Below are 19,815 nucleotides of genomic sequence, written 5' to 3' on the forward strand. Positions count from 1 at the left end.
AGAGAAAGGATGTGAATAAGCAATCGTCCCCTTTGTTAAGGCCAGAGGAAGATTTTAAATTTTTTATATAATCTTGAGAATACAACTCTGTCTTGCTGCAGAAAATAAGCTGACATTTAACCAGCTGCGACTATTAGATAGAGAAAATTTACACCCCAAATGCAGCTTTATAAACTTGAGAATCAAACTTAATTGTGAACTACATTCTTGTTCTTGGTTTTTATCATGATTTTGACTCCCTTAGCTTACTCAATCAACAATAGATTTCTTTTCACTACACTCCTAAAGATTGGGCAAGATGACTTGGATTAGTCAGCGGTTAAAACACGTCCTTTTTCTCATTTGTTAGAAATTAGTAATTACAGAGTATTGTAAACACTTTAGGGGCGCCCATGTACGAAAGGAGGGCTTGAGCCAAAACTATCATGCTACCACAGTTACCTTAACTATGTTGAACGTGGATTACCCTTAGTACGTGTGTATGGCCGAAGAGGAATCTTATCATGTATCACCATATGAGCCTAAATCTGCAAGCAAGTTTTTTGGGATAGCTTAAGGCCTTGAGCCAAAACTTCAATTAGATTCTTGATTGTATGTAATGAACTGAAATTCGAACTAAGCAACTGTTATTGAACAAAAAAAATAGGTAGAAAGCTTGATGATTGATTGATTGCAACAAAAGGTTTACAAGAATAAGTTGAAAACTGTAGGCTATCCGCTATCACTCTCATGGGTAACCAAAATTAATGATTTGGTCTGCGGAATGGAGACACATGTTGAGGGGAGAGGTAGTGATAGAGGGAGAGGACTATTGGCATTTCGTAAGGTTTGTTAGGTAATCAACATAAAGAGGGGATGTGGATGGCAGAATTTCAGTGCTTTTGTGTGTGCATGTGTGTGCAACCAAATCCTACTTGACCAAACTAAATTTATGTTACTAATGTCGATTATTTAATCTACCCTAGTAGTTTAACAATAAACCCGAATATTATATATCTTATGGATACTATTGAACATGACTAGAGTACAAGACGCAACATACCTGGATTACCTGCTGTTCTTAAGACTCTTAACTCTCCCCACACACGGCTTGATGAATACCCCGAAACTTGTTAGCCCCCTACCGGGGAGACATTGTATGTTAGTCATATCTGAATATGCCCTGAGTGCGGTTCTTGTTGCTGAAAGAGATATAGGTCAAATTCCCGTCTATTTTGTCAGTCATGCCCTAAGCGGGCTGAGACACGATATACTCTCATTGAAAAAGTGGTGTAAGCTTCAGTGATGGCTAGCAGGAAGTTAAAGTCATACTTTCAAGCACATTCGATCAAAGTTCTCACTAGCCAACCAATCAAGAAAGTGCTAGAAAGCAAAAATCGCTCCTCCATTGGTCAAATCAATTGACTGATTTCGGAATTGAATTTGAGCCCCGCAAAGCCATAAAAGCACAAGCCTTAGCTGACTTCATAGTCGAGTGCGCCTACAGGCCTACTCCAATGGACACCTCTGCCCCCGGGCTCTTTATGCGGTGGGCCATCTAGTAAGGCTAGAAGTGGGGCTGGGCTAGTTATCACATCCCCGGAGGGAGAAAAGTTCAAATATGCCATCAAGTTTGCTTTCCATGCATCAAACAATGAAGCCGAGTACGAAGCTCTTATATTGGGGCTAAACTTGTGTCAGTTCATGAAAATCATGACTCCCAGCTTATTGTGTCTCAGCCCCCCTTAGGGCATGGCCGACAAAAAAGACGGGAATTTGACCTCTATCCCTTTTAGCAACAAGAACCGCATCAAGGCATATTCGGATACGGTTAAGTACACATACAATGTCTTCCCGGACAGGGGGCTAACAAGTTTCGGGGTATTCATCAAGTGTTCTTTTAATTGCTGGAAGGCTTTCTCATATTCCTCATCCCACATTAACTTAGGCCTCTTGACGACCTTGAAAAAGAATAAGCTCTTGTCAACTCATCGGGATAGAAATCGCCCAAGCGCAACTAAGCAGCCTGTAAGGCGTTGCACTTCTTTCACATTCCCGAGGGATTCCATGTCGAGGATGGCTTGAATTTTGTCCGGGTTAGCATCAATGTCACGTTGATCCACCATAAAGCCGAGGCACTTTCTCTCTTGCACCCCGAAGACACATTTTCTTGGATTGAGTTTCATTTTATATTTTCTGAGGGTGGTGAATGTTTCCCTTAGGTCTACTATGTGGTTTGAGCTCTCTTTGCTTTTAACGATCATGTCATCAACATAGGCTTCAATGTTTTGGCTCGTTTTTCCTTCAAAGATTTTGTTCATCAAGCGTTGGTATGTAGTCCCGGCATTCTTCAACCCGAATGGCATAACATTATAACAGTATCCTTTGCTAGTGATGAAGGCTGTGTGGGCTTGATCTTTTTCTGACATGGGTATTTGATGGTACACAGCATTGGCATCCATGAAGCTTAGGAGGGTGTGACCAGCGGTCGAATCTGTGATCATCCTTTAGGGAGGCTTTGTTCAAATATGTGAAGTTCACACACATACGCCAAGATCCATTTGGCTTTCTAACAAGTACAACATTAGATAGTCACTCAGTATATTGGCATTCTCGAATGAAACCCGCTTCGAGAACCATTTTGACTTCTGCTGATGCTGCTTTGTTTTTCTTCGGCTCGGCATGCCTGAGTTTCTACTTGACAGGTTTGTAGCCTTCCCAGATATTTAGCTTGTGCGTCATGACATTAGGATCGATGCCCGGTATTTCATATGCTATAAAAAAGCGAAGATGTCTTTGAATTCTCTAAGTAATTGGATGATTTTTTCCTTGAGATGGGGGTCTAACTTCTTTCCCACTCTCACAGTCCGAGTGGGGTCATCCCCTAGAGAAATGCTTTCATCTTCCTCAATAGGCTTAGGCATACCGTATTGCTTTAGATTTTCATCCATATAGAAGTTCATTACGGGGAGCTAGGGTTTGTCTACGTCCATTGCCTTTCTCTTGGACCCTTTATCCTCTTGATTGACCAAGCCATCGAGTTGTTTCAAGCTATCTACATAGCATTTCCCCCCCCCCTCGAGTTGGTCTCTATATATCTTCCCCATGCAGTGGCGGATCCAGTATTTTAGGGGTGTTGGGTCACCGACTCACCGTCACCAATCAACCGCATACAAATCAATAATTAATGTTATACATCCGGTGTACAATAATAAATTGTACATCGAAGGACACTTTTATCAAATTTAGGGTCACTTTTAAAAAAATTTGGGTTACTTTTATTAATAAAGCATAAATACTTCGCAACTTATATTTATGCTAAGGTAACTTTTATTCATATTAGGGTCATATTTACCCATTTTAGGGTAACTTTATAACGGATGTACAATATTTTATTGTACATTCGATTTATTTAAAAGTTTGTCAAAATAAATATCTTGTGGGAGAGGAAGGAGGATTTGTGACGGATAATGACAAATTACCAATAAAATTGCCAAAAAGATTTAGAATGGCGAGCTTTAACAAGTTACCTAATGGGAACTAAGAATGTAAGATTTGAGGGATGAAGGTAATAAATTTCAACAAGTTACCTAGTGAGAATACGTGTTCAACAAAATACGTTCTCAAAATTAGGGAGTAATAAATAAATTTAAAATAAGTGCTAAAAAACATATATATATATATATATATATATATATATATATATATATATATATATATATATATATATATATATATATATATATATATATATATATATATATATATATATTGCCATATAGGTAGTATATGATATTTGACAAAATTATATTATGCCTCCACCAAAAACAAAGAAAGAACAAAGAAAGAAAAAAAAAAGAACAAAGAACAAAGAAAGGAACAATAACAGAAAGCAAAAAAAGAAAGAACAAAGAAAGGAACCGAAAACAAAAAAAAGGAAGAACTAAGAAAGCAAAAAACAAAGGAATTGCTATTGCAAGGCCTTGATCTCATGACCTCAATATATAGGAGTGAAGCCTTAACCACTAGACTAATGGGCACTTATGATTATTTAATGCAACGTTTAATATTTAATGGCTCTTTTTTTTTGCTGGGTCCCGTGACCCACCGTGCACAAGGGTGGCTCCGCCACTGTCCCCATGGAGCCATCATTAGTCTCAAACTAAAGAAACAGATGTTAACTTTATTGAGCAAGGGCCGGCTAATGATCATGTTGTATGGCAGAGGGGTGTCCACAACAAAGAATGTGAATACTAGCTTGATCGTTTGGGGTAGATGAGGGAGTGCCAATATCGTAGATGGGTTCCTTAAGAGATAGCAAATGGCCTTTGCGTGCTTTGAGGCATATCCCTCGCCTATGACATTGATGCCCATGTTGGTGTTATGAGCTTCTTGCAAAACTCTGGAAACCTTGCTTCTTTGTTTGTCTTTGGGGGGGGGGGGGTTGTTTGAGATATCAATTAAGCTTGCCTTCATTTGTTAGCTCATCAAGTGCTCTATTGACTTCCCGACAGTTCTGGAGGGTATGGCCACAGTCCAGAGTTTTTTGTTCCTTTGCTCTATTGGCGTGTTCATTGGATTCGGCTTGAGAAGGATAACATCGTATCTAAGTCCTTTATCATCACTCTTGGCCTTGCTCGGCTTTCTGATTCTGTTCTCATGATAGTTGTCTTCATGCTTTCTTTTTCCCTTGTCCTTACCCAAGGGTGCCTTGCACACCTCGCTTGCTTCAATGATTCTTTCAACTCTTTCCATGGTTTCGGAGAAAGTAGTGACTTCATCTTGCACAAGCTCAAATTTCAGCTTGTTAAACTTGAGTACGAAGAGAAGGGCTGGGAAAGCAACATTTTCTGGAGGTCAGGGATGAGTTGAGACTCGGTGTTGAACCTCTTGATGTAGTCTTTAAGATTTTCATTCTCTCCTTGCTTTTCCGTCATCAAGTGAACGCTAGTCTTTGTCTGCCTACTCCCAACGATGAAATGCTTTTTGAATTGGCTGGCTAGCATGGATGCTTCCTGGGTTAAGGCTGTTGAACCATGTATGGGCTATGCCCTCGAGAGTGGTGGGGAAGAATTTGCACCAAGAGGCTTCACACTCGGTTTAGACTCCCATTTGTGCCTTGTAAGCGTTCAAATGGTCTGTTGGGTCTGTCTTTCCATCATATGGGTCTAATGTAGGGATTTTGACCTTCGGGGGAATTGGTGTGTTCATTATCTCCAGGCTGAAGGGGGTGATATTCTTGACAATCCCAAGCCTCCTCGGCCAGGGAAGGGAGGACGATCCGGGCTTCTACTTGCTGAGCGAGCGGGAGCGAGCGGGATGAGGAGGGGTCCTTCTTCTTTGTCTTAAAGTAGCTGAGTTAACCAAGCTATCCCGGTAGCTGAGTTAACCAAGCTACCCTGGTATCTTTTTGAAGTAGCTGAGTTAATCAAGATGCGGGGACGCCTAGTGTTCACCATGGCTTTTTGTTAGTTATCCCCACAGACGGTGACACCTGTTCCTGGCTCCTGGGAGTCTTAGAGTAGTAAGGTATTAAGATGTTCTAGAACTTGTGTCCGATTGTCCAAGTGTCCTTTGGCTCCGCCTAGCAAAGGGGTGTCTGAGAGCTACGCTTGCACGTCCGAGAGCTCGGCCTGCAAAACAAGGAAGGTTAGCTGCCTTAGGGGTGTGACCCGGGAAAGCCCCTTTGATGCTTAAGTCAGCAAGGGAAATCTCTAGAGAGAGAAAATAGAGAGAAAGAGAGAGAGAGAGAGAGTGTGTGAATTCAGAAAAAGTTCCTATCATTAATGGTTGAAAAAGTATTTATAGTTGTACTTTCAGGTGGCAAAAGTTGTACTTAATTGGACAGATTAAGGGTAAATCTGTACTTTGCAATGATTAATGATGGGTTGAATCATGGAGGGGTATTTTCGTAATTCCAGATCAATGGGCTTAGGACAATGGGCTTGGCCCAAACACCTGCTGAATTTAATAGCTCATCACTTAAATATGATTTGATCGGAATCGATCTGAACGACCCATTTGAAACCTTTAGGAGCCGCCTCTAATTGGGCATGACAAATTTCCACATTATCCTGGTCTTTTTCTCCGTTATGTCTTTGTCTCGACATGTCTAATATTGTCACATATACATCATACAAATGAATGTCGACACTGACTGTTATTCTATAGAGCCAATGCACTTTGAACCTAGGGCTAACCAATAATTTTCTTGTCTTATTATTTTTTTATTTTATTTTATTAATTTTAGAAGTATAAAGTGAAAATTTTAATCAAACCAGCAAGGTCAAGACTAATTCTGGTGGAGTAAGCTAGCAAGTTAAAAGGGTTGCTTCCACTTTTTAAGCATCTTTACTTCATAGGATCTTCTACTTCACTCCTTAAATATCTACACTAATCTCCATACTTCATGTGTTGCAGTCATTCTATCATTGTAAACTAGAAAAATTCCGTATTTGTTAAAAGTCTGCATTTTTTCCATACCAAAAATGCAACCATGAACAATCAATCAAGCATCAATTTCGACTACTTCCAGCCTCTGTTTTTTTTTTTTTTTTTTTTTTTTTCCTGCTTATCACCGTGATTAGGTTCAGAGTTCTTTTTTAGGTGGGCAATAATTCGGGTTGAGGTTAAATTTTTCATTTGCCTATAACTAACCTTAAACATTCAAGGATACATTAAGTCTCTTGGATTCCACGTCATTGTTGCATGTTGATTTATGAAATGATGGAGACATACAACGTATGTGTCCTATGTGACAAGGAATAGGGACCATGTAGAGTTTGAACCTTAATTGTCAATGGTTTATTATGTTCGACTTACCAACTACCAGGTTACTACTGTCTAAATCATCTGTGTTATGCCTTGGCAGGGTGTTGGTCTTATCGTCCGCATAGCAGCTCTAACGACTGAACCTGTGTATCAATTTTTACACCATCAGCTGGCTTGCTTAGAGCCATATCTTGGGGCCTGTCCATATACCTGAATGCCCTGGTGAAATTGGGTTCTGCATCGGTAATAATTGGCAATAAACTGCCCATTGATGTTAATGCTGCAATTATATGTTGAATTTCAGTGAAGTCGAATGATTTGTTTGCTGACTCAGAATCTAGTGCTACATATGCAAGCTACAATGTCATCATATTGATTGAAACACAACTTTCAATGGTTTTTGAACTGTCCTTGTGTAGGATTTGAAATTGTATAGAGAAAATGGATTGGATAATAATACCACAACTAGACAATAATATTGTATTTACTCTTCTCTTTGACACAAACCAATACGACTCTGGTTCAACTTGATTTTCCCTTCATAACTTAAATTCAAGATAAGTTGACGTTTTTTTTATAGGAGAGTGTTGCAGATGAGGTAATAGTTGTATAGGATTTAGTAAGGTAAGCATAAATAGTTGGCTCCAAATTATAATAGATGAGCTTAAAGTATGTAATACATGTAAAAAACAAAAAAAAAATTGAATATACACGAGAAACAAATTCATTTCCTTACATGGCAAGCGTAAAAAATCCCACCCAATTCCATATGTTGGCTAAACCCTACAGACCTTAAGTTCATAACTAGGAATTTTTGTGCAAGATTATTCTCGTAAGGATTTCCTTGTCGCAAATTCACCAAGTACAAATCAAACTTCTAAATTAAGTTAAAGAGATGTAGACTTATTATACTATTGTAATCTATTATTTTCCACTCCCATTAACCCCGGCTGTAGTACTTGGGGCTTGTTCTCTTCAGCTGAATTTCAATTCAATTCAGCTTAGCTCAATTCCTAATTTATTTCTTTCATAAATAGTTCAGTTCAATTCAATTTAGTTCCTAATTTCCTTCTCTCATAAATAGTTCAGTTCAGTTCATTACATTTCAGCTCAGTTCAATAAATTAGAACAGGCCCTTAGAGCTTTCCCTACCAATAATCATTTTTGGGATGGTCAGAGTGCCAACATCAATAAGGTTTGTCCATCCTTTTAACTCACTTACTGGATATCTTGAGGATCCTCCTGATTGTGCAAGATGATGAGAGGATACACTTAACTAATACTCCCTTTGTCTCATAATATAGTTTCTATTTGTATTTTGGAAAATTCTCAATGGTAGCCTTCTACTTTTGCTTATTCTCAATGGTAGCCAATTTTTTTTCGGATTCTCAATGGTAGCGCTAAACTTTCAACTTTTTACAATGGTAACCTTAACGTTGATTTTCCGTTAAATCTAACTTACTCCGTCTACGGAGTGATAAACAAATTAACTATTCTAATATTTAAAGTAAAAAGGAAAAAAAAAATAGAAAAACAACTCCCAAAAAAAACTTCATACTCTATCTCTCCTCTTTCTTTGACCTCCAAAATCAAAAGATCTATCTCTCCACCTTCATCACCATTATTTGATAAATGTGTCAATGTCCATCAACCTCAAAACTCTTAATTGTGTAGTTCTCTAAAGTACTCTTCTTTTCTCCCCCTTTTTCTTTCAATCAATTTCTAGTGTTCTTCATTTTCGTGGATGAGGTTTTCAATATATGGGTGGTGATTTTCCTGGGTTGGGGGTATCTTAGGAGGGGTTAAGATGGGTAGGGTGTTCGTGGTTGAGGTTTTGGTAGGTGTAGGTGGTAATTGTGTGAGTTGCGGGTTTCTTGGGTGGGGATTTGGTGGGCGGCAGCAGTTTCCATGGGGGTGTTTTCGTGAGTGGGGTTTTGGTGGGTGGCTGATTTTGTGATGGGTTTTGGGGTTGGAGGCCAATTTCGTGGGACTGTGGGAGGTTGTTGCGGTTGAGTACTAAAGGGGGATGGAGATGTGGTGGTTGTTGCGGTGGAAGGGGGGACAGAGATGTGGTGGTTGTTGGAGTGGGGAGGGTGTTGCGGGTGGAGGGTTTTGGGGTTGGAGGTGGCTGCCATGGAAGATGAATGAATGAAAGCAGAGAGAAAATGGATGACAACAATTTAAGTTAATAGATATTTAATGGTTTAGACTTAATAAGGTTACGGTTACAACTTTGTAAAAATTGAAGGCTACCATTGAGAATCCGAAAAAAAATTTGGCTACCATTGGGAATAAGCAAAAGTAGGAGGCTACCATTGAGAATTTCCTTTGTATTTTTTCACATTATTTAAGAAATAGGAGGAGAATGTTGATGAAATACATTAATAAAAGTGATAATCATAGACAAAAATTAGAGAGAAAACTGGAAAAGGTACAAATTATGTGCAAACGAAAAATATTGTGTAGAACGGACTCATGTGAGTCCGTTCTATTTAGGGATTTGTTAAACATCGCCCACAAATTACTACATAAAGCCCACAAAATTCACTTGGTTTGCCAAAATTGCCCTTGACCTTAAAAAAACACTCACACTCTCATCACTCACAATCTCATTGCTCATCTTCTTTCAACCTCTCTAAAAAAAAAAAATTCAAATAACGGCAATGTCGAGGCGGCAAGGCAAGGAATTGGCGGCGGCGGCGGAGGGAAGGATGTCCCAAGGAGGAAAGGTACATTTTGTTTAAAAAAAAAAAGGGAAAAACCGCCGTGAACGCGGTGGGGCGCCCTGGCTGGACGCCCAGCCAGCGGTGGTGGCGCCAGATGCAGACGCCGCCACCAGTTGGCTGGCGCCTGGGCTGGACGCCACAGCCACGGTTGTGGCGTTTATTCTAGGCGCCGCAGCCGTGGCTGTGGCGTCCAGCCCAGGCGCCAGCCAACTGGTGGCGGCGTCTGCAGCTGGCGCCACCACCGCCGGCTGGGCGTCCAGCCAGGGCGCCCCCCCCCCAATTTTTTTTTTTTTTTATTTTTTTAAAAAATAGTTTTTAATTTATTTTATTTTATTTTTTTTGTAATATAATTTTGAATTGTTTTTATATGTTGTTGTTTATTTTTATAAATTTTTTCAATTTCGTTGTATTTTTTCTACGTTTATATTTTGTTTACAATTATTTGTATGTTTTTAGTTTATTTGATTTGCGATGATGATTATTTATCGTATAAATTTTTGTATGTTTATATATTTTAAAATTTTGTGTAGAATTCACTGGGTCGTCATGGTGGGGGGAAGAATATAGAGCTTCTTAATAGAAGTTATTCAGTGGAGAGGTCGGGGCATAGACATGTCAGATCCCGTGGTATTTCGGCCTCAGTTCGTAGAGAACGGATCCACCGTCGGGATGAAGATGACGATGATGATGCTGAGGAGGGTGACCAGGAGGAGGAGCAGGAGGAGGGCGCAGATGAGGATGAGGATGTGGACGATGGCAGTGGACCGTATGATGATTACGGTCCATTCAGTCAGAGGGTTGATGACATGTACGAGACGCATATGGTGGAGGTGCGTAAGGGTAGGGGTGGTAGGTTTGTTAGTAGATCTGGCACATCATCTGCGTCCACTGTATCTGGGGCAAGCAGGAAACGGTCGACGGCCGGTAATGATTCTTGGGTTGTTAGGAGTGAGGTGCCCGGTGGGCCTGTTGACTGGAGTGTGATTCCTAGCTTTCTAGGACACATAGCTGCCCGTATTTGGGAGGACCAGGAGAGGCCTTCAGTTACGGGGTTGTTGAAATGTCATACCCGGGAAAAGACTTGTAGCTTTTTGCGTACATGGGCTGAGGCCTGGCCGGCGGAGAGCGAGATGTTCGAGCGACTGGAGGGCACTGGGGTGAAGCACGTTCCTGCCACCATGCACGATAAGATTGACAGTACGCTGATCACGGCTTTCATTGAGCGATGGCAGCCGGATACAAACTCTTTCCACCTTCCGTTCGGTGAGATGACGATCATGTTACATGACGTCGAGGCCATTCTGGGGATTCGTGTTGAGGGTAAACGACTTTGTGCTGTGGCTGATGCGGATCAGGCAGATTCGCTGGCGGAGTTGTTGGCGGTGGACAGGGCTGCACTGTACACCGAGGCGCTAGGTGTTTGGGAACACGGAGGTGTGAAGATCGCATCCGTGTTGCAGCGGTGTTTGTACCCGAGTGCACGTAGGACGCCCGACGCACAGCTGAGTGCTTATGTTTTTCTACTCCTCGGATGTACCTTGTTTCCGGATAAGAGCGGCGGAAACAAGCTCAGGCCATGCGACATCGTAGAGGCGTGTGACCCCGACAGTGTAGGCCAGTTTTCCTGGGGATCGGCTACGTTGGCGTATTTGTATCGCCAACTAGGATTTGCGAGTCGGGCTGACGCGGCAGGTATCACTGGGTGTCTGACTCTATTGCAGACCTGGATATACGAGTACTTTCCTGCATTGCGACCACATCGTGACCCAGTTCCTATTGATGAGGGGATGCCGCGTGCTTGTGCGTGGAGTCCGCGCTCGGAGAAGAAGTCCGTTGACCGCCTCCGATCGATACGGTTATTGCTGGACAGGCTGTCCCCCTTAGAGGTAACGTTTATTTATAGAGTCTACATTTTATTATTTGCACATATTATATTCATGTTATTAAATTTTATATGTTGTTATTGTACAGGTGAACTGGATGCCTTTCGGCCCGAACCCTAGTGTTAGGGTACCCAGGACCCTGTACATGGGACTCATTCAGTATCGTGACATCGTCGAGGCGTACATGCCCCAGCGTTGTCTTCGCCAGCTTGGATTTGTCCAAGTTGTCCCTCCTCCCCCGGCGTGCCCGATGAAGGCGGTCCGACCTGCATCGTCGAGGGACTACGTCGTGGAATGGCCGGATATCATGACCGGGACGTGGGACCAGTTTCCGATGGTGGCCCGCTTATGGACTGCGGAGTTGCAGCGGCCGCCCTCTGGGGTTACTCCCATGTGTGACCATTACTACATGGAATGGTTCAACCGGTATTCGCACCCGAGGTTGATCGCTGATCTCGACCACAGCGATGATGATTATGTGCCACCGCCTACTGCCACGGAAGCGGTATGTCTTTTATTATATTTATCGTTGTCTTTTAATTAAGTTTTATTTGTTGTTATTGTATTTCATCTTCTGTTTTTTGTTGTATGCAGTGGATGGGAAAGATAATGCAAGACGTACAGAAACTCTCTCTTGAGAAGGACAGCATGAGTGCAACAGGGAGAGCTGTTGTTGATAGTCTGGAACAGACCCTTGCGCAGTGGGAGTCGTCGTCGAGGAGGAATTACTGATGGTTATTGTATTTTATTTATAGAGCATTATGTTGGACATTATGTTGTAAAATTGTAACATTTTAGATTGTTCTTTTAGCTTCCAACTTAAACATATTATCAGTGCTGTTTTTAAATTTTGATATAACCGTTCGTGGATCCGCGCAACTTACCCATGCAACATATAGAATGCAGTAAGCAATACAATATAAAATATTAATGTTCTCATTAAAAGAGCAACGTACAAATAAGATTACAAATAAAGAATGTAAACATGAAAAACTAAAATGCAGCTAGGGTGTTCCATTCGTGGATCCGGTCATTATATAGCGCATCCCAACCCTCTACGCTCGTTGTGCGAATGTTGTACCACCGAGGTATAATCGGTGGCACCGGAAAATCGGTTGACATGTCTAGTCGGATGAAATGTCTGTATGACGACCCAAGAAACGCAATAGCTAGCTCTCTGACCGGTGTGGTGACAGTCTCACGCGACCGCCAAGGGAGAACCGTGGTACAAGGATAATAAGCTTGACTATGCACTCCCAGGCCGAAATGCATGACTGCGCATTTGTAAATGTTTGCAACGGCAAACAGATCTAGGGGCGCGTCAAAATAATGATTTTCGCCGCAAGGTCCACCTCCCCACCGGATACGCCGCAGAGCGCCATCCAAGTCATCCTGGTACACATGACGATAAACATTTCGGTTAGAGGCAATTTCGCTGTACATCAACTCACGCACCAAACCGTAGTTGTCTTCGCCCATTTGAAAAACATCAGCCACGACCCGGAATCCGCAGTTACCATCTCCGATTACATCATTCCACCCTTCCAAGTACGACATGATGATCGCAGGTATCCTTTCCTTGTACGGAAACTGATCAACATCGTTTCTTCCTATTCACCATATAATTAATTATAGACAGTTAAGAAGGCAGGAGTAACACTTTAAAACTATGTGCAATAAAAACAACCAAAACGTACCAGTTCTCAGGGGCATATTCACAGACGATGAAGATTGACTACGACTAGATGACGATGTCCGACCACGAGAACGACCACGACCAAGACCACGGATATACTCAAACGCACTCCTGTTCCGCCGTTGTCGACCTCGAGGACGGTCAACTCCTTCGGGTTCCTCATAATCTAAGTTAGACGGGTGGAACATGTCATGAAGTACATGAGTAGCGTCACGAATAATAGAAGGATGGCTGGAGGACACTCGGTCGTACATCGAACGGAACTGCTCCAACTCCTCCTGTTCACGGTCGGCCGTTTGATTGTCTGCATGCTCACCAATAACAAGCGTCCTCCAGAATGAATGGACCTGATCAACATGTAACGACGCCCTTTCTTCTGTAATAACGCGGTGAATGGTGCATGCGCAAGGTAATCCATGAGTTACTGAAATAGTACACCCACACCGAGTATACACTTCGTCAGCCAAGTCCCTCACCCTGTTCAGCTCAGTGAGAATCAACCCCAAGCAGTAGTGCGACACACGACCTTGGAGAATCTTAAATATAAAATGGCTATACATCGTACCATGTCGTCGTCTGGAGTCCTCTAGAGAGTTCCTGATGTCGTTCTTCTGAGTTTCAATTGACTTGTTCAGTCTAGCGAACAGTGTATCCAAAGCAGCGGTCGATGAATCAATCCAGTCCTTGGTAGCTCTATGAGCGCTCTCAACTCTACATGTTGTAGTGTTCCCAAAATGAAGTACCTGGTTTGTCCAATATTTGACAAACTTTTCCCTGTGAGGGACCCATTGATGCATCACATAGTCCACCAGTGTCGGACACCACTGGTACGAATCCCTGAAGTTAGCCAATGCTCGCTCATACGCTTCCTCTGTGGTAGCCTGTAGGATCTTCCGCCACTTACCATTCACCAATCTCTCTGCCATTTCCAAATTCTTCTTGAAAAGGTTGTAGGCTTTCACTTTCACACAGTTGTTGATGTGCCATGTGCACAATAAGTGGTTCGATTCGGGAAACAGCTCTGCTATGGGGGCAAAGAGACCTCCCTCACAGTCGCTGACGATGGCTGCTGGATGAACATTAGGCCCGATGTAGTTTCTCAGCTTCTCCAACACCCAATAATAACTTGGAGCCGTCTCATCCCTGATGATTGCATGACCAATCAGAAAGTTCTGGTTCGTTGGAGCCATCCCAACCATCTCAACCAGAGGGAACTTGTACTTGTTTGTCTTGTACGTTGAGTCGATCAAAATCACAAATGGCCAAGACTTGATCATATCAGCACAATCAGGATGCACAAGGAAAAGATGAGTCACCTCCGCTGTATCTTCATCAGAATCAAACCAGAACAGGTAACCACGTGATTGTGCCTGGTGTAGCAGCTGCTGTATAGGGTTCCTTCCCTCTGACCGTTCAAACCTGAGTTGCTGTCTGACGTTGTAGATGTGTCTTCGGTTTGGATGGTCTTCTAGAAATTTCTCTAACACAGATGCTATTATTTTAGCAGGCTTCACTTGAGCATCACTCATTTCTTTCACAACTAGTTTCGCAGCAGGACTTAAGCCGCTCAGTTGTCGATGACCCTCTTCATATACTATCATCGCATGGTTGTGATACCCCCATTTAGAGTAACCTATCACTTCCCAACCGTCACGACTCCGTAGTTGTCGAACCTTTACTCTGAACTCACACCCACAACCTTTCCGCTTTGTGTCAAACCGAGTGGCTGTACGAAAATCTCTTTCTTCTCTTTTGCGATAACGGTCACATCTCAAAATGCGATCCATTCTACCATCCTGTTGAGATTTATGAGTTGCTACTACCAAGCAAAATCCAGCTGCAATTGCAACCTGTTTTGCCCAATCAATCGCCTGTTGAGCTTCTTCGAATGGACCATCATGTCCAAATATCCCACTGTAATCATTTCCATCTCCACCATATTCCTGCATCAATTATATATTACAATAAATACATTTAATGGATAATACATTTAATTTCTATATTTCCACAGAATTAACACAAAAAAAAAAACATAATTATATATAATCAAACTTAATTTTTATAAAAACCCAATTCGAATTTTCAAACTAAATTTAAAAATATACCATTTCGAATTTTCAAATTTAATTTTAAAAAAACCTATTTCGAATTTTCAAATTTAATTTACAAAAAACCCATTTCGAATTTTTTTAAAAAATCATTTTCGATTTTTTTTTTTACAAAAAAATTAAATAAAAAACAACAACAAAATCAAAAAAGAAAAAAAAAATTAATTATTAAAGGTGGCGTCTGCCAGGGCTGCCACAGCCACTGGACTGGCGCCTGGCAGGGCCGCCTCACCCAGTGGAGTGGCGTCTGCCCAGGACGCCACTCTGGTGGTCTGGGCGTCTGGGCTGGACGCCACTCTGGTGGTTCTGGCGTCCGGCTTGGACGTCCAGGCTACGGTTTGGGCGTCCACCCTAGGCGCCGGAGCCACTCCGACGGTAAACCGTGAATTTTAACGGTGACTTACCTCGTTTTCCGTCGACGACGACGTACCTCCGGCGTCCCCCGCATCTCCGGCCTGCCATCCGGTCTCCCCCGGCGAGCCAGTACGGCTCCACATTTTTTACACCGAGATTATTTCAATTTTAGAAAAAGGGCATAATGGTCAAATCATATCATATTTGTGGGCTTTATATGGTAAATTGCGGGCGATGTTTAGCGTTTCACTCTATTTACTGGCCCGCGCGCTCGGCCCGTTTATTAAAGATTAGCCCGCGCGCGGCCCGAACCTTAAATAGCTCTTTTTTCATCATTCCGCCTTCCTCCTTCTTCTTCTTACCCACGTTTTCTGCATTTCCACTCCATTTTTAACAGTTACACTCCATTATTATCGACTTAATTTCACGTTTCCGACTAATTCGCATAACTACTTCATTTTCTAGCTTTAATTTCACTCCATTACTATCGACTTAATTTTTACTTCTTTATAAACCCTAACATTCTTCATTTTCGACTCAATTAATGTCGTCGATTAAAGATTCTTCTCCCTTAAAAGTTTATCATAAACGAAGTAAACAAGCTCGAAAAGAAGAGAATACAGTTGCAATGGCTGAAAGGTTTATTATACTTCATTTTTTTTTAACAATCATTTTTATAATTTATTATTCCGTTTTGTAGGGTCGATTCAGAACCACCATTGAAGAAGCGTGGTCCTAAACCTGGGTCTAAACGAAGTCGACCTGTTAGGTGTGAAATTGTATTCTATTTATTTCGCAAAAAGACATAGCATTTTGTATTTGTTGTTTCATGTTGAATACTTGTATATTTTCTTGGGAAATAAACACACATATGTGGTTATCATATTGTATTTTGGTAAGTCGGGAATAAGATTATTATTTTCAAGAATTATATTTTATTAGCCAGGAATTAGGATTGTGTAGTCAGATATTAGATAGTGTGCTTAAGGAATTGGTGTATTCAAGTCAGACATATATTTCTAAAAGTAAGAAATTATCAAGTTTTAGTTAGATATTAGCAAATTTATATCAGGAATTGATCTAGGTTTATAAGTAATAAAAAAAGTAAAATACTCAATTGATGATGTCAATAGTTACAGTTTTGTATTTAAAAATTTGAAGCCAGAAATAAGATTATTATAATCAGGAATTAGTTTGCTTTCTTCATATATTAGATAATTTAATTAAGTTCTTTGTCTATTCTGGTCTAGCATAACATTCTAAATTTCAGGAATTAGCAAGTTCAAGACAGAAATAAGATTAATATTATCAGGAATTAAATATTATTAGTCAGGAAGCGCGAATTAGAATGGTAAGAAAATAAATCTCATGCTTTGGTTAATTTTATTAAGAAATAACAATTTAAACGTCAGCATTTAGCACGTTTTAGTTAGATATTAAATTAATTTTGTCAGTTATTAGTCTTTTATTTCACTCAGAGTGGTTCTCAATACTTTGTGATTTGCTTAAAGATTTTTATCTTAAATATATGTTTTAAAAATCTCTCAATTTTAATGTGATTTTTTACTTTTCAAACTTTCAGAATTCTTAGTGAAGATGATATTGAAGACTTAGAGCTTGGTAATAAATCTGGTCCTAATCATCTTTGTCAAATCATGGAAGATTTAAGTGATCAGCAAAAAAAGGATGTAAAAGATATTGGGTTTGGTGGGTTGCTTAATATGAACTTGAAGGATAATATCAGTCACCAGTTGTATGGTTATATGGTAACTCATTATAATCCTAAGGCAAGAAATCTGATTGTTGGTAAAAAAAGAACATGCCATTCATATTGACAGTTCTGATATTGCTGATGTTTTGGGCATTCCTTTTACTGATATACCTGTAAAAGAGATTTCCTAAAACAAAAAAGGTTTTAATCCTGATGATTATTTGAAATCAGAGTGGAGTAAATTTTTAGGTTTGGATGGAGAAGAAGATTTGGAAAAAGAAAATGAATCTAAAAGTAACAAAAAAAAGAAGAGGAAAACTGGTGATGAATCTAAAAAAGGTATTGAAAGCAAGAAGAAGGAATCTGAAAGACCAGCTCAAAGTAAGAAGAAGAAGACGTATGTTAATTTTCTTACTTATCAATCATTGTTTGAGAAATATAGGGGTGGTGGTTATGAATTTAAGAGACTCTTTGTTATGTTTGCTGTTTATAATTTTTTGGCTCCAATTGGTGATAAGTCCCCTAATTTTAACATCATAAAGTCTTTGGAAGATGTACGTTTCATAAAGACTTACAACTGGGCTGGTTATGTGATGGATTGGTTATGTACATCTATAGCAGAGTTTCAGCCCTTTGTTTTGAAGAAGAAGGAAGGACAAGAATTGAAAAGTAAATCAAAATAAGTAAATGGTTGTTTGGTTGCCTTTATAATTGCTTTTTTGCAAAAGTTTGAGTTTGGGACCACTTTAGATAGGAAGCCATTTGTAATGAATTGGTCATGTGAATCTCTGAATGAGAGGATTAAAGCGGTTGCTGAAAATATTGATTATGGTTCTGTGAAGTTGTATCCTCATACATTACCATTACAGTATGCTGGCAAAAGTGAACAGGAGATTCTTAAATCTTTTCAGCTAGATAACATTGAGTTTAAACTTGAAGATACTGATGATGATGAAGATTCTGGTGGAAATATGGAAGGTCAGGGTGTACAATCTGCCCTAATTGATTCTGGTAAAAATAAGGATGGTCAGGGTTTACAATCTGCCCCAATTGAGTTCAAAGCTGATGATGAAAAAGCTAGATATGTCATGTACAAAATTCCTAAAGAAAACCCAACTGATGATGAGATTGATAAAATGGATATTGATGTAAGTTTAAAATCTCTTTTTTTTTTATTAATTTATTAAAGCTTTTAATTCAAGAGTTCATTATTTATTATCTGTTATTATGCACTAAATTCTGAAAGCTTTTTTATTATAACCTGTCATTAAGTTTAGTTTAGTTTAGTTTTATTAGGAGTAAGAAATTTGATATCATTATTAATATGATAATGTTGATCAGGAATATCATAGTTTTTTTCGGGAATGGAATAATTTTAGTCAGGAAATAACTTATATCTCAATTGCATTCAAGTTTTACATATAATTCTAAAAGTTAGAAATTATTAAGCCAGATATAAGAATATTTATATCAGGAATTTATATATGTTTATCAGTAATAAAAAAAATTAAATACCCAATTGATGATGTCAATAGTAACTGTTTTCTATTTAACAATTTTAGTCCATAAATAAGATTATTATAATAAGGATTTAGTTTGTTTTTTTAGTATATTAGATAATTTAATTAAGTTCTTGGTTTATTTTAACATTCTAAATTTCAGGAATTAGCAAGTTCAAGTCAGAAATAAGATTAGTATGATCAGGAATTATATATTATTAGTCAGGAATTAGAATGGTTAAAAAATATATCTCAATTAGGTAAAACATTGTTTACATTAGAAATTATATTACTTTTAACAGGAATAACATTATTTTTGTCAGGTTTGTGTTATTTTTTGTCAGCAATTAATTTTTTATAGTCAGGAAATAAGGTATCAGTTTCAGGAATAATGTTGTTTTATTCAGAAATTATTTAATTTTTATCAGGAATTAGAATATTGAGTGTCTTTTATGTTGGATATGTTATTATATTTAACTCATTCATTTTTTAAACTCAATTTTTTTTTATCAGGCTGTGAAAAAGAAAATGATGAAATTTGGTCGTGACTTGAAGATTGTATCAGAGAACCAAATTCACTTTGCTACTAACTTGAAGGATGACGCAATAAAAAGTTCACAAGAATCTCAATCTCAAGGAGATGATGATATATATTCCAATCCACAATTCTTAGCTAAAATTGATGAAATAGTGTTAGCTGCTATGAAGAGCAAAGAGTTAGCCACTAAATTGGATAATTTTGATCTTAAACTTAAGTCTGATGAAATTGTAAGTTTTATTACCTTTATCTTTATTTTTTATATGAAATTTTAACTTAATTTTTATTTTTGATATTAATTATTATTTTATACAGGTGAATAATGTTATTGCTGATCTTGATTTGTCAAAAGTCTTTAGTCAAGATATACCTAAAAGTGATAAATTAGAAGATAGAAATGAAGAAAAAGAATCTAAAGAAGAAGAAGAATTTGATGTACCTGAAACTGGTATCCCTGAACAGATACCAGAGAAAAATGAAGATGAAGCTGATGTTTCACTTGGTTCAGAAGCTGCTGTTGTTCACCAAGGACCTATCGCTGATGTTTCAC

The 19,815-nt window shown here is 39.4% G+C and overlaps 1 protein-coding gene across 1 annotated transcript in view; it reads left to right on the top strand.

Moving 5' to 3' along the window:
• LOC110709260 (urease accessory protein D-like) overlaps window positions 1-7,295 on the top strand; it is a 28,758-nt gene extending 21,463 nt beyond the window's left edge. The window contains exon 8 of the mRNA XM_021887474.1: window positions 6,851-7,295. Within this exon, the coding sequence (XP_021743166.1) occupies window positions 6,851-6,964 (114 nt within the window). The 3' untranslated portion in view covers window positions 6,965-7,295. The remainder of the gene's footprint in view (window positions 1-6,850) is intronic.
• The last annotated feature ends 12,520 nt before the right edge of the window (window positions 7,296-19,815 follow it).

This window comes from Chenopodium quinoa, unplaced genomic scaffold, assembly GCF_001683475.1.
Source record: "Chenopodium quinoa cultivar QQ74 unplaced genomic scaffold, ASM168347v1, whole genome shotgun sequence".
NCBI lineage: Eukaryota > Viridiplantae > Streptophyta > Magnoliopsida > Caryophyllales > Amaranthaceae > Chenopodium > Chenopodium quinoa.